Source organism: Octopus sinensis, linkage group LG1 (assembly GCF_006345805.1).
Source record: "Octopus sinensis linkage group LG1, ASM634580v1, whole genome shotgun sequence".
NCBI lineage: Eukaryota > Metazoa > Mollusca > Cephalopoda > Octopoda > Octopodidae > Octopus > Octopus sinensis.
Window position 1 is genome coordinate 91,190,722 of NC_042997.1, and position 15,269 is coordinate 91,205,990.

A 15,269-nucleotide genomic window follows, 5' to 3' on the forward strand; every position below is an offset into this window, starting at 1 on the left:
GACAGACTTCTGGAAAAAAGACAAACAGTATCAATAAATTAACAATACAATGTTAATGTAGATGTTAAAATAAAAAGCTGAACACATGAAAGTTTTTCACCTGAATGTAAATAGGTTGTAAAGATTCATAGGGAAGTGAGCCACTGACTTCTGATTAAAAACTGAATATTTAGTCTGTAAATGTAGGTTATTAATTGTAAGAACAGTCCTTTCTGAGTAGAGAATAAATTATAAACATCTCTAAGGAAAATTAAAGAATAAAAATTAATTGGAGGAAATTCTTGAATTAATCTGAATCTGGCATTTATTTTATTAGTTTCATGAATTTTCCAAAGTTAGATAAAAGAATCAAGCTATTGCAAATATAGCTGTGGAATATTTCACATTTACAGAAGGGCTGCCTCACAACCTCAGACAGAATAAAAGCTTCTAAAGACAGAATTTGGAAAAAGCATGAATGTTCTATTTGCAAGACTAGTTTATGATTTTATTTTAAGTTTTATTAAAATTGATTATCACTATAACAGTCAAAAGAGGTAAACATGTCTATATTTTTGAATGTAAGCATGTTTATGTAAGTGTGTGCATGCGTGTGTATTTGTAAACAATGCTCCCGTGAACATAGTTCACTGAAAGCAAAGAAGAAAGTCACGCTCATGGAGACATCCAAGAGGGCGTTGTAATTAGTGTCTGAAAAAGATACACATACAATAGAAAGTGCTTGTTAGTCACTTGGTCTCTTTTCTCCAAATTTCTTAGTATGTTCTTCAGCATTCTTCAAGAACTTTTTCTTATCTTTAGTAAATTCTTCTGCTAAATCAGCTCTAAGAGGGTGCTCTGGCTCTGGGTCATTAACCAATGCCAACAATGCCTCTATAACTACAAGAGAAAAAAAAAGAAAGCATTAGATTATACATCTAAATCCAGACTCCAACTTGTCATTGCCATGTTGGTGTCCATTTATTTCAGTTAATTAACTAATCAATATTAAGTGAAAGGAATACTAAACTGGTATTCATCAGTTCAATAGTATTGGGGAACATAAATCAACAAGGGATCCTACAGCTGCTGATCCAATAAAGCAGCAACCAAAACAACCCTAGTTTTAAAAAAAATGGAAAGATACATTGAATAAAATACCCCCAGACACACTATATAAAGAAAGAGATGGAGGTGTGTTCCACATCTGATAAGTCTGCTTGATCAAGGGGCTGCCTTTGAACCAAATAACTTAAGTGCGTAACACTATTATAGTTAATCTTTTAGTGGCTTATTTGGGGAGCAGAGACATGCTAAATCTGAAAGTCAATGAGATTCTGGGGGAAAATAATTCAATAATTATGCAAAATAAGGTGCAGCAGCCCATTAGGAAGTTTGATTAATTATAGCATGAAAAGGTTTAAAAGGCTAATAAACATTAAAATTAATAAAAGAAAACCATCAGTAAATAAGTTTCCATTCACTCAAAAGTATCTTTAATTAAATTTGTATGATAACTGAATTAAAATATCTTCAATATTTACACTTGTCAATGTTATCTAGTTGTCTTTTGAGATGTGACATCGATCATCATTTGTTACTGAAAGAATGCTGGTTCACACATACATTCACATACTTGTACATGCACACACATACTCAGAGTTGAAATGCTGTTTGATTTTTCTTTTCAGTGTTGAATGTTCATCATCCCACTTCCATTACACATACATACACACACACACACACACACACAGTTGAAATGCTCCCACTACCAGTTCGTCATCTCCCCTTCCATCCTTATTCATATGCTGTGATGGAGAAAAACACGAGTATTATTATAGTAGATAAATCTACTTTCAGGGTAAATTTCTCAGATTTTACTTACTTTTTTTTAATGCCAGCATAAAGTTAAAACCACATTATTTTAACTCATTCAACCATCAAATCACAATGCCTCTGAAGCTTTTGGCACAGATTAAGTGAAAGTTAATTTCTACCTTGTAATAAAGGATTTTACAACTAATACTATAGAAGACTGATTTCTGTTGTGCTCACCCATTAAATCTTTGTTAGAGAATTTATATGCATAAAATATATAAACTGTCAAATGACTACACTACAGTTCCCAATAAAGCTTAGAATTTGTTAAAAGGTTACCTTGGTCCATTTTTGAAGCTGGTTTCCAATTCTCTGCACTGATAATTGGCAGGCATACCTGACCTTTCTCATCAACATTGGGATGATAAATCTTGGTTTGGAACGTAATTCGTGGTGGCTTGAAAGGATATTCAGCTGGGAACTCTATCTGTATTTTAAATGCTCCTTTATTATAGGGAGGATTGTCCTGTAATATAAAAGCATCTAGGCTGATCAATCTTTTAAATGGGAATAGGTTTCACAAAAGTGGTGCATAAATCCTGAAAGCTTAAAAGACAAAAATGTATTACAACTGTAACAACCATAGTTTCCTCCATTAACACAAAACCACATTTTTACAAGTGAAAGAATCACTCCTCTCATATACCTGTAGCCATGATGATCTTTCACAACTTAACTTGTGAAACATCATCATGCATTTTGATCTAGCATTTTAGAAATTTATATAAGTTACATCAGGTCTAAAGGTTTCAAATATAAAAGGAAAGATCATATTCATTGACCCTTTTCTTACCCTGGTTCTGTTGAAACACACTGTGTTTGATTGTGTAATTTTGAAATACAAAAAAATTAGTAAAAAAAATCATTTTGGAACAGAAATTAAGATTTTTGTGAAGTTGTAATTTAAATCACTTTAAAACTGGATATTTGTATCATTGAAATAAAAGTTGTCTCCGACAGGTAGTATGGGGGGGGGGGGGTAACAGTTTGGTGTAGAGCTACGGCACACAGTTTGACAAAAACCAAGAGAAGTCAATAGCTAGATTGCAACAGACAAAAGCAATATTTCTAAAAGTATTTGTATTTTATATCAAGTAAATAACTATCCCAGGCTGAAGTATTTCTTGGCTCTAGTGCCTCCTTTGTTACACTGAATTAGGTTACTGGGGTATAATCCTATAATATCCTTTTGTATTTCTCATTTTTATTTAACCCTTTCATAATCACACCTGAAACTTTTCAGTCTACTTGCTTCCACCTGTAATTATTAATTCATACTGGAGTGAGAATATTGATAAAAATTTATGTCAGTGTAATAATGTGTATAAATATCTTCAAATACAAACTAAGATAATTTTGAAGCAACTTAGATATTTAGATAAAGCAAAGTACATGTCTAATGTTCTGAATTGTTTAAACTCCTGCTGATTCTTTTAAAATTCATATTAATTTCATCATTTGACCTACAATGCAGCATTTACTAATGGATAGTGAAAGTCTCAAAGCAATGACAACTTGTTTTAAGCTACAAGTACTAGTATTTCACAATGTATTAAGAGAATGCTGGTGGCTAAGAAGCCTGCATTCCTCACTGTATGCACAGTTAAGGAATCCAATATTACAATACATAATGTTAAGAATACAGCATATAATTGCACTGTGAAGGTAGGTGTCAGTAACACTGACAAAAAGAAATGAACATATTGAGTCATTTCAATGGTTAAATGAATGCCTACAATTATTACTGGAAATATCTTTGAAAACGCTTACATTCAAAATATAATAGGATGATTTCACTAGAAAAGTTCATTTACAGTTAGAGATTGCCAACAGCCTTGGAAAACTTATGAGGAAAGATTATGCTGAGTTTGTGATGAAATTTTCTGATGAAGACAAAGTTACATATATTGATGAAACAAATGTCAAACTTTCCCTTGCAGAAAGAAAGTGCCTTTTTCTAAAAGGTCCAAATGTGCATAATTCTCTTTTGGAATGGATTATGATTTAGTAATCATCATCATCATCATCATCATTTAACGTCCGTTTTCCGCGCTAGCACGGGTTGGACGGTTTCGACCGGGGTCTGGGGAGCTCGGGACTGCCCCAGGCTCCAGTCTAGTCTGGCAGTGTTTCTACAGCTGGATGCCCTTCCTAACGCCAACCACTCCGCGAGTGTAGTGGGTGTTTTTTACGTGCCACCTGCACAGGTGCCAGAGGGGTCTGGCATCGGCCACGTTCGGATGGTGCTTTTTATGGGGGGGGTGCAGAAATATAGGGGAGCACCAGTGGGAGGGGTGGTTCAGAGGACAGGTACTAGGCAAGTAGAACGTAGGATATCGAGAGAGGGGTAATGCATGGTGAAATAGCGTATTGAAGAGGGGGGTTCGTGGTGGGGGGGTGCAGAAATATAGGGGAGCACCAGTGGGAGGGGTGGTTCAGAGGACAGGTTCTAGGCAAGTAGAACGTAGGATATCGAGAGAGGGGTAATGCATGGTGAAATAGCGTATTGAAGAGGGGGGTTCAAAGAGTAGACACCTACAATGGTGGTGGGGGGGTGCAGAAATATAGGGGAGCACCAGTGGGAGGGGTGGTTCAGAGGACAGGTTCTAGGCAAGTAGAACGTAGGATATCGAGAGAGGGGTAATGCATGGTGAAATAGCGTATTGAAGAGGGGGGTTCAAAGAGTAGACACCTATAATGGTGGTGGGAGAAACGACATCCGGTATAGTTGGAGCAAAATAGAGATATCCGTATTGGTGGTGGGGGTGGGCAGGGCAGGCGCGCCGCGAAGAATCGGCAGCCAATTTCTAATCAGCCCTGTAAGGGAGATAGATCTTAAATATCTATAACGATAACTAGTGAATTACAGAATATGCAAAAACGAGGCGAGGCTGAAATAGTAAACAGAGTGGCGACTAGGGGGATCAGAATAATAATAATTAATAAATAATAATAATAAATAGAGATACGGATGAATTAAAGTTCAAAGATTTCTTATCTTGGGATCACTTCGTTTACGGACAGACTTGGCAAAAGGAATTCGGAATCAAGAGTGAGGCAGGTTACTAGCTTAAGTATGCATAGCCATGGCGAGGGGTAGGAAGAGAGGAGTCCAGACAGACGACAATGTAAAAAGAGGGGGAGAGAAGGGAAGAGAAAAACCCCACGAAGAATCGGCAGCCAATTTCTAATCAGCCCTGTAAGGGAGATAGATCTTAAATATCTATAACGATAACTAGTGAATTATACAGAATATGCAAAAACGAGGCGAGGCTGAAATAGTAAACAGAGTGGCGACTAGGGGGATCAGAATAATAATAATTAATAAATAATAATAATAATAATAAATAGAGATACGGATGAATTAAAGTTCAAAGATTTCATGTATATTTATTATATGGTTAGCTTATTTAAGGAGTTTGTCTATATTTGAACCATTTCTTATTTTGATTACAATTTAATGACTTGTACTAGCTTTGTGTTATTTTATTTAATTTTAAAGTATTTAATAATTTAAGTATTGTTTTAGTTTTCACTTATGTATATTTAGTATTTTCATACATACATATATATATATATATATATATATAAAAGTATATTTATTAATTAATTATTTTATTGTTCTAGTTTATTTTTAACCTGATGAGTGACTATATTTATATCGAAGCGATTTCTCTACTACTATAATCATTTCTTAAATATAGCCTGTTGAGGCAAGTGAGGATCAGAATCGAAATCAATCAATGGAAATTGCAGATGTGTTACCAGTGCCGGTGGCATGTCGAAACTCTACTTGTGAAGACCCGTTGAGGCAAGTGAGGATCAGAATGGAAATCGATCAATGGAAATTGCAGATGTGTTACCAGTGCCGGTGGCATGTAAGAGAACCTTCCGTTTCGCGACCGTTGCCAGCACCGCCCCGTTTCGTGTCCGTTGCCAGCCTCGCCTGGCCCTTGTGCCGGTGGCACATAAAAAGCACCATCCGTTCGTGGCCGTTTTCCAGCTCTGTCTGGCACCTGTGCGGGTGGCACGTAAAAAGCACCCACTACACTCACGGAGTGGTTGGCGTTAGGAAGGGCATCCAGCCGTAGAAACACTGCCAGATTTGACTGGGCCTGATGAAGCCTTCTGGCTTCACAGACCCCAGTAGAACCGTCCAACCCATGCTAGCATGGAAAATGGACGCTAAACGACGATGATGATGATGATGATGTTTCTGGCACACATATTTACACAATTTTTATTTTGAAGTATTTAAAAAATTATTTGGAAATTATAAAAAGAAACAAATGGTAGATTCAGACTCTCCATATTTTAAAACCATTTTATTGCAAAATGCTATGTTTCACTGGCTGTAAGCAGCCTTCTGTGCAATCAGTGATGAATTTAGAAAGGTTTAAAAAAAAAAATAGAAATAAGGTGTCAGAAATGACATAGAAAGGAGAAAAATGTAATACACATTGCCAATCAAAGCCTAATATCAAATTCTTCTTCACCCTACTTTATTCAAGATTAATATTGTCATTATTATGATTATTATGTATCTACGTATGTAACTCCTTTTTTATTACCCTCTATAAGTAGGTCAAACAAAAGAAATTGAGAATCCAGGAACCTTTAGATCACTTCTAACACTCAACTGAAGTATTTTGACTATATGCAAATAACCACATAATATATATCTATATATCATTGTGACTGCTCAGGCTATCTGATGTTGCTACACATTACTGGTCACAATGCGCTTCGCATTGTTTTAGCCTTGAAATTACACCACCCTGCTGGCTAAGCGAGCAGGCCAACAGAAGAAAGAGTGAAAGTCGTGGCGAAAGAGTACAGAAGAGATTGCCACCACCCCCTACTGGAGCCTCGTGGAGCTTTAGGTGTTTTTGCTCAATAAACACTCAATGCCAAGTCTGGGAATTGAAACCGCGATCCTAAGACCGCAAGTCCGCTGCCCTAACCACTGGGCTATTGCGCCTCCACACACATATATTCACTGTCAAAATGTAAATATTGGTTAAATAAAGGATAAAAAATAAAACTCATTCCAAATTCAAAAGTAATTAAAAGTTGTGCTTTTAAACAATTTTACAGGTTTTAAATTTGAAATCAATTTCTTTACACAAAATAATAGACATTATTATTACAAACACCAAACACTTTTACCATTAGGCACATTAGGTTTAGAAAACACAAAATAATTCAGTTGTTGCATGACTTGCTAAAAATAGCAGCCAAAACTTTCACAAACCACTCAGTATGCTATATTGAATGATATAGTTCCTGATATGCAAATGAAATTGTCACAATTAAACATCTTTCATTATAGTCTTTTAATGGATGATCTGAAACTACAGAATAACAAAGTTTACATTGAGCCAAATGCAGCAAGACACTGCAACGAAATTTCCCTATTATCACAACCGTCTTAAATTAAGAAAAGATATTTTAGAAAATGTAGTGTCAGATTGGATCCTACTGCAAGGTGTCTTGAATAAATTTGTTTTCTATAGTCAGATATGTGGATTATACTTGTAATTCAAAAAGGTACAACCTTATCACACACTGTATCACATTAATTCTACCTGAGAATTATGTTATGGGAACATATGTCTGCTCAGCCAATTACATGTTAATTTAGGAGCAGGTAATCCATTTGATGAAACTACTGAATGATGAAGACCCATCACACAATTTGGACTAAGCTTTGCCCGACTGTAAAACTTAGGGTCCAAGCCAAAGCAAATCTTATAATAAATCTGATTTACATTTGGCCAGCAACTTTTCACTTTCAAAGCAAGATGGTCTATTCTGATATTTTCACATTGTAGCAAACACTATCTTTATGATTTCCCAAACTGTCTTGATTAGATTCAGAAAAGACCAATATTAATTGGTTTGAATTACCAATTAGACATTACTCAAAAATTCAACAAGGATACAAAATAAAATTACAGCCCCATAACTATTTATGTTCACTTTGTGTGTGTGCATGTGCGAGAGAGATATAAAGAGATGAATGAAAAACCACTTACAGGCACTAATAGGCAGTTCCAAAGAAGCATATTAGAGCGATCAGGATTTATTTCACAATATGATTTGTTGATTCCAGTTTTCAATTCAATTAGTTCCTAGAAAAATAAAAGAAAAAAAAACATTTGAGAAAGTTCATTTAATAGCTACTGAAGTTACAAAAATGATTAAATAGGTTTGTTAAAAGTACATATTTTCAATATTTGAACGATATCATGTAACTACTTGATGTGATAAACTGACAGAAGTTATTCAACAGTGGGGCAATTCAACCATTTTACTATTAGACTGGTGGAAGAAACATCAACCAAGGATTATTTCTTCACTATAATGAAGAAGCAAACAAACAATTTTGAAACAAAAATAATATTCTTCAAATGGTAGTACTTGTTACCATATGACTTGTATGATAGCAAAGCTCTAATTAACCATCCTGCACATATTATATAGATATGAAATTTCAACATTTTGCAAGCCATAGCTCACTGAAAAATGCACATGTGTTACAACATAACACCAGTTTTTTTAAGACAGTTTTATATAAAAAATATTAAAATCATTTAAAAACAAAAATGGGTGTAAATCACTGCAAAAAAAAATACACATGCACCAGTACAATACTTTAAAAAATAATGTACAGCTTTCATTGATATAAATTTTCATTTCACTCACAAACTGAACAGAATTAAAATTAAAAATGGGTATGAAAACTTTTTTTAAATGTCTAAATACTTATAATATTAGTGGAAAGCTTATGACTGTTGATGTCTCATAACTGAGGTTGGATGGTTGAAAAGCATATTCTCAAGTCCTCCAGGGTTTGAAATTGTGACCTATACCTGTTCTAAATAACAATCATGTTCATGGCAAAGAAAGCAGTATCACTAATATACAAAAAAAGAAAGAATGCATTAAGTGCTTTCATTGTGATGAAGGGGTATTTCTGCCAGAAAGACAACCAGAATGAGGTTGCTGAGTGCTGCAAATTCAGTATTTGTTAGCTCATCTTCTGAAACTAAATTTTGCTGACTGGTATACATGTAACACTAATAGGGGCTCCAGTTGAAAATAAGGAGGCATTCTATAATGATCTACAGAACTGTTTAAGCAAGTGGGGTGTGGTCACTGAAGTTTGTGGATGATGGAGTCATTGTAGCATTGCCCAATAACTGGTGTGAATTATCTGTTGTCTGTCCCTGACAAAGTGTTCTGCAGTGACCTGCTCACCCTCATGAAGCATGAGATTGAATAATTAGAGAGGAAAGTCATGCAATGAACAAAAACCAACATTGTGTAACAATGGAGATCATGGTGGAATCAAGATGCAAGGTAATTAACCAATCTCATCAGAAGTTAATGATTATGGAATGAGGGTTTCTGTGGGGAAAGCAATGTGTAAAAACAATTAGATTTTTTGCTTAGCCAGTGCAAACAAATCCTTAAGTTTCCCCATTTGAGAATGGACACTGAGTATGCAGATACTAATTCAGGCTTTCGATAACATGAGAACAGTAATAATTTAGAACTGAAAATATAAACTACTTCAATAAACAAAGTATCTAGAATAAAAGTTGTTTCAAGATGTCTAATACAAACCTACTGAAAGCCAGGAGCTGAGCCATTTCAATTACTTAGTTGATTCATTCAACTGAACAAAGGTAGAGAGGACCAATTCGTTAAATGCTAAAAGCTGTCATTTGTGGCAAAACATCTTGAGATACATTTAATGCATTAGCTAATAGATTATCTGAGACAGGAATGGTAAAAAAACTTTTTTCATATTCTCTGAAAGTCAGAATATTTATAATTTTATAACTTAATGATATTTTGATAGACTAAGTAATTGTATTATTCCGTAATTCAGTTTATGGAACTACACAAACAGAAATTGTAAAGTATAAAATTTCAGGATATAAACTTGTAATTCTGCCCTATGGAACCTTTGGTAAATTTTAATTTTGAAATCTAAAATATAACCTCCTTAGTACCTATGTGTTCCATCTTTTGTCCCATCCCCATCTAACATTTTCATTGATCTTAACGTACATCTATCTGCACTCTCTTCACCACCCCCTCATCTTGATTGTGTGTAATAATTCAATGATTTTGGGCTTGTCTCTACTTCTTATCAAACAACAGTTCTTCCCATCTCACTCTACTGCTTTCATTTTCCTATTTTTGAATCCAAAGTAACATAATTACCTTTTGCTAACACAGAAGAACATCACTTTCTTTGGGTTCTACTGTTTTACTATTCGATGTGGATTTCTTGCCTATCACAGTTACTGTTGGATTTAACTACTAACACAGAAGGTATGGTGCATTACCTTTATAAGATGAGTGAAAAGAAATCAAATGAATGTGAAGGCAATAGTGTATAAAGAAGTTTTAAAGAGATTACAATGTAAATCCATCATCTAGCTTTCCTAAAACTTTATTTTACACACACACACACACACACACAAAAAAAGATGCAAAGGAAAACCCCATCAGCCATATTGCAACACCACCCCCCAAAAACCTAAAACTACAGTGGGATTACATATATAACACCAAAGACAAAATTGGGTTGAGCACTAAAGCACCCACTCTTAAATACCTGGTCATGGTTCTGAAGTGATACTTAAAATGGAAAAGTTCAAGTGTGTGGATTCATGATCAAACTGATTATTACTAAAAATTTGACAATTTGCAGTAAATGGAAGGTGCAATTTCTGATGCAAGACCTTTTCTTTTTTAGTAAAGGCTAGTTTGAAAAATCTAAGAGGCACCTTAATTGGTTCAACATTAAAATGACAGAGGAAGCTGATAATTGGGCAAATTTCAGGCTGCTATTAATTATGATAAGTGAAGAAAAATTAGCAATAGACTTTACAGCTTCCAAAAACCCAATAATGAAAGGAGAAATATTGCTAGTGATTTTCAAAATCTGAAGGCTTTCAAGGGCTGTGTTAAGCTTAATCTATTATTCAGTGTTCAAGTAAGACTTGGATGACAACCAGCTTTTTCCAAGATTGGTTTACAAACATTTTTTTGTTTCCTTGCAGAAAGCCACCTAATAAACTAAAATGACCTTTCTGATTATGTAAGATTACATAATCTTAAAAACAAATTTTATTTGCTCCAGCTAATGAAGGATAACTAATTTTAAAGTAACTTATAAATGACGGAGGTCAAGTTGTTTGGCTAAACTCTTCAAGGTAGTACTCCAGCATGACAACAGTCCAATGAATGAAACAAAAGATGGAAGATAAAATTACAGAAGCATTCAACTATGGTGTTTTTGACCAGAAGGTACCCATGATTTTACAGGTTTTCCACCAATAGAGACTACACTTATGATGCAGGCAAAATGATGTAAGATTTGAAGTTATTGAAGACATCAATGAGTTGCTAGGATCCCACAGAGCAAGTTTTGTCTGATGAGGGACTGATGTTAGAACATAGAAACTCCATCAATGCCATTTCAGTTTGCTGTAAAGAATATGATTAAAAGGTTGGCCTAACACAGCAGTATCATTTCCAGTGACTATGTGCCATACTACAATATTATTGTATTATTTATTTCTAACATTTCTTTCTCTAAATGTTTTTTAAATGTACATACTGTAGAGCAAGTTTAAAACTTGTTATTTTCATATATAATAGTGGTTGCTTTTTCTTTTGGAATGCATCTCAATTTACAATATGAAAATCAATGATAAAATAGGTTTGCATTATGGAATTCTTCACAGTCAGATTTTCAGGACCATATGGGATGCCTGTATGTTAAAACTATATTATTAAGGCAATAATGGGCTGGTAGAGCCATTAACATGCCAGACAAAATGCTTAGTGGCATTTTTTCTAGCTTTATGCTCCGAGTTCAAATTCCACTGCAGTTGGCTTTGTCTTTTGTCCTTTCAGGGTTGCTGTAATTAGCTTCCCATTTCCCTTAAAGTTGCTGGCCATGTGCTAAATTTAAAGAGAATTAGCATTATTCATTGCTATAGTTAGATATGTGTCTCAATGTTAGTCATTAGTAACAATGTTTCAGCTGTTATACTCTGACATTCAGATGCCTGTTGAACACAGTAAGATTCTCAAAATTTTGAACTGAACTTTGTTCAAGCCATTGAGATAGATTGCTCCCATTCAGAGATATTCTTGTATTAGTTATCCTATACTGTACATAAAATTCATTGTCATTGTTTTGTAGGACAATTAGGAAACAAAAATTTGCAACTTTAAACCCTTTTCCTTTTTGAAAACCTGTTAAAGGCTCCCATATAGTTATTATGATATCTTTATGATGAAGTCATTGGAGCCCAATATATATGCTAATCCTTTCAATTGTCTTCCGGCATTTTATATCACTGACTGTTCCATAAAAGCTGGTGACTGCTTTTTGCCTCCACAAATGCTCAGTTATGTCTGATTTTTTTGTTTGCCCATAGACAGACATGATGTTCCTCTAGTATTATTTTTAGTGGGAGGTAGTGGCTGCCCTTATCTTTATATTGTGTCACAGTTGCAAGTGATGACATGTACACAGTTCTTACTCCTCTTTTCTGACAGAGGCATTATTTGGGAGAGATGTCATTGATAGTTGTATCAAATTATGGACCCCCCACTCCACATGCCCAGAAAACAAACCAGTAACAATTTGTCTTAGAGGCATATCAAGAATATCCTGAAGATCAGTGGCACAGACATCATCGGGAGGGTATTTCTATTATAGTCTGGCTGAACAAAGCCTTAGAACAGGACTGGGCAACCTTTTTGAGAGTGCATGCCAAAACTGGCAAAATCTGACAAAATTCCACATGCCAACCAATTTTCTTTTAGAACATATCAGGGTACTTGATATCTCTTAAGAAAGTGTATGTCAAGAACTTTTTTAATAAATGATTTAAAAAAAAAAAAAAAAAAAAAAAAAATCACCATAGAGTAATAAAACAATATATAATGATGGATAATGTATTTATTCACCTTCAAAGTTATATCTAAACAACAATGAACCTTTGCCACTTTCAAAAGAAAACATTGGTCAGATGAAATATCAGTTTGACAAAACTTGATGACTCCTTTCGATATACATGTATATTCAGTATTATTAGTGGGAATTCTGCCTCTGTATCATTGATGACTGATTTTGTATTGGGTTTATATTTCGTAACCTTCAGAGATATGCATGTATTCCTAGTTTCATCTGTCAGGTTACTCCTATTACAAAACTTAAAGTTCACCACCGAGAACAAGGATTCACAGACATAGGTTGATGAAAACATGGATATTAGTGCTGTTACAAAGTTCTTTAAACTGGAAAAATTTTCTGGAATGGCATTCCAAATCCTTAATAATTCGTTTTCTTCACTCCTCTCTGGTACTCCCGTCTCTAATTGCCTTTTTTCAATACTTTCTAAGACAATGCTAAGGTCAATAAATTTTTGTTTCCAAATTTAGCTACTTTGAAATTCAATCATGTCTGGAAACTTCATGAATTTTGCTGTCTCTTCCAGTTCTCTGAATTCAGCAAACCTTGTAAAAAAAAAACTGCTCAACAGTTGACTCAATGCTTACAAACAGCTTTTGAAGGAATTAACATTCTGTTCTATTACCTTTTGATAGATCATTGATGTACCTCTTTAGGTTAGGGAAGTATCTAAATCTCGCATTGTTAACATCCCTCTTAAAAACTCGTAGTTTCATTTCGAAAGCGTTTATGTAACCAAACATATCAAGTGTCTTACAAGAGCCCTGTAATTTAACATTCAAGTCATTCAAATGTTCCCCCAAATCTGCAAAAAAAACACCAGTTTACAAACCCACAAGATGTCAAACAATTCTTGATAAGAAACATGTTGGTCATTAAAAAGAGCTTTATCTCATTTAAGCATTCAACAAATCATTTGTAATGTAAAATGTATCTGAGCAATAAAATGTTGCTATATACTATTGAAAGTCATTAAATGGAGGGTTACTAGAGAGAGGGTTTCGCGTGCTAGAAACAAGTTATTGGCATGCCAGGACTTGCTTACCCCTGCCTTAGAAAATTAAAGAAACCAGTTTTGTACGAGTCATGATATTTTAAGCAGACACCACCGTCATACAGTTATTAATTTCCAGTCTTCTGTGAAATGTCTAGCTAAGGAGAAATATTACCTTACTTATGACAGGAAAGTTATTTAGTTGTTTAAAAACTGCTTTGACAAATTCCATCTGACTTGTGCTAGTATGGAAAAGTAAACGGTAGAATGATGATGTGTGAGAAAAGCTCAGCCATTTACTAAAACATTAAAGCTTGCAATGAGTATAGTAGGAACATGTGACAAAGGTAAATTAGGTCAAGAATCAAGTAACTACTCCATTAAAAGGAAACCCTCCCCCCTAGATCTGAAGCGATGTGTAAAATGGAATAGCTCAAGTTCCATTTCGGTGTTGGGATCAGCAATCAGACCGGATATAATGCACTGATAAACAGTGGTCATTCAAGTAAAAATATAAATTTGTATGACAATTTTCAGAAAGTGAAAAGTACAACTTTCAATGCAAAACCTTTTCTTTGTTAGTAAGCTGGTTTAAAAATTTTAAATGGCACCCTAATTAATATAAAAATGACAGCGCTGATACAGAGGTTACTTCTAATTATCTTAAGGAGCGGAGAAAAATTACTGAAGACATGTATCTAATGAAGAAAAATCAGTACCAGGCTTTAAAAAAAGCACCAAAAGTCATCTGAGGCTTTTATAGAAAGAAATGTGGCTGGTAATATGACATTAAGGCTCCTACTTGTGTATCAGTATCCAAAATCCAAAGACTATGCTAAGTTTAATCTACTTGTAATTTGGCATTCAAATAAGAAGGCTTGGATGACTACCAGCATTTCCAAAACTATTTTAGAAGTACAATGCCAGGTGTAATTATTTCAACAAAGCATCACCCTTTTAGACAATGCACTAAGCTACCCAGTGAACTTAATCTTTCTGATAATGTGAGAGTGGAATAACATACCCAAAAACATAACTTCTTCAGCCAATGGATCAAAGCGAAAGTTAACTTCAAAGCATATCGTGAGAAATTTTTTGAAACATCTCATAAAAGCAATTGATGGGAAGAATAAGACTGGAGTTAGAGACATCTAGAAAGGGCTTGACACTATGGATGCAGTGGATAATATAGCTGAATCATGGGGTGAAGCAAAACACACCCCTGTGGGATTGGAAGAATGGACTAGCCAAACTCTTATAAAGAGTAGGGTATTAGTTGAGACGAAAGTCTTAGGAGTTTGTATTTACTGGAGTACCGTGAAGTACATCGTATGAAGACAGTTGTGTCTATCCCCACTTTGTGAAATCTGTATATCCAATGTATAGAAGGATATAAAAGTGGCAACA

The 15,269-nt window shown here is 34.6% G+C and overlaps 1 protein-coding gene across 2 annotated transcripts in view; it reads right to left on the reverse strand.

Annotated features, from left to right (window-relative positions):
* Nucleotides 1-286: 286 nt before the first annotated feature.
* Nucleotides 287-15,269, reverse strand: part of LOC115211053 (ubiquitin-conjugating enzyme E2 L3) — a 36,420-nt gene continuing 21,437 nt past the window's right edge. For both annotated transcript variants that reach the window (XM_029779932.2, XM_036502918.1), the window contains exons 2-4: nucleotides 7,896-7,991; nucleotides 2,137-2,323; nucleotides 287-879 (exon numbers count right to left, since the gene is read on the reverse strand). In XM_029779932.2, the coding sequence (XP_029635792.1) occupies nucleotides 725-879; nucleotides 2,137-2,323; nucleotides 7,896-7,991 (438 nt within the window). In that variant the 3' untranslated portion in view covers nucleotides 287-724. The remainder of the gene's footprint in view (nucleotides 880-2,136; nucleotides 2,324-7,895; nucleotides 7,992-15,269) is intronic.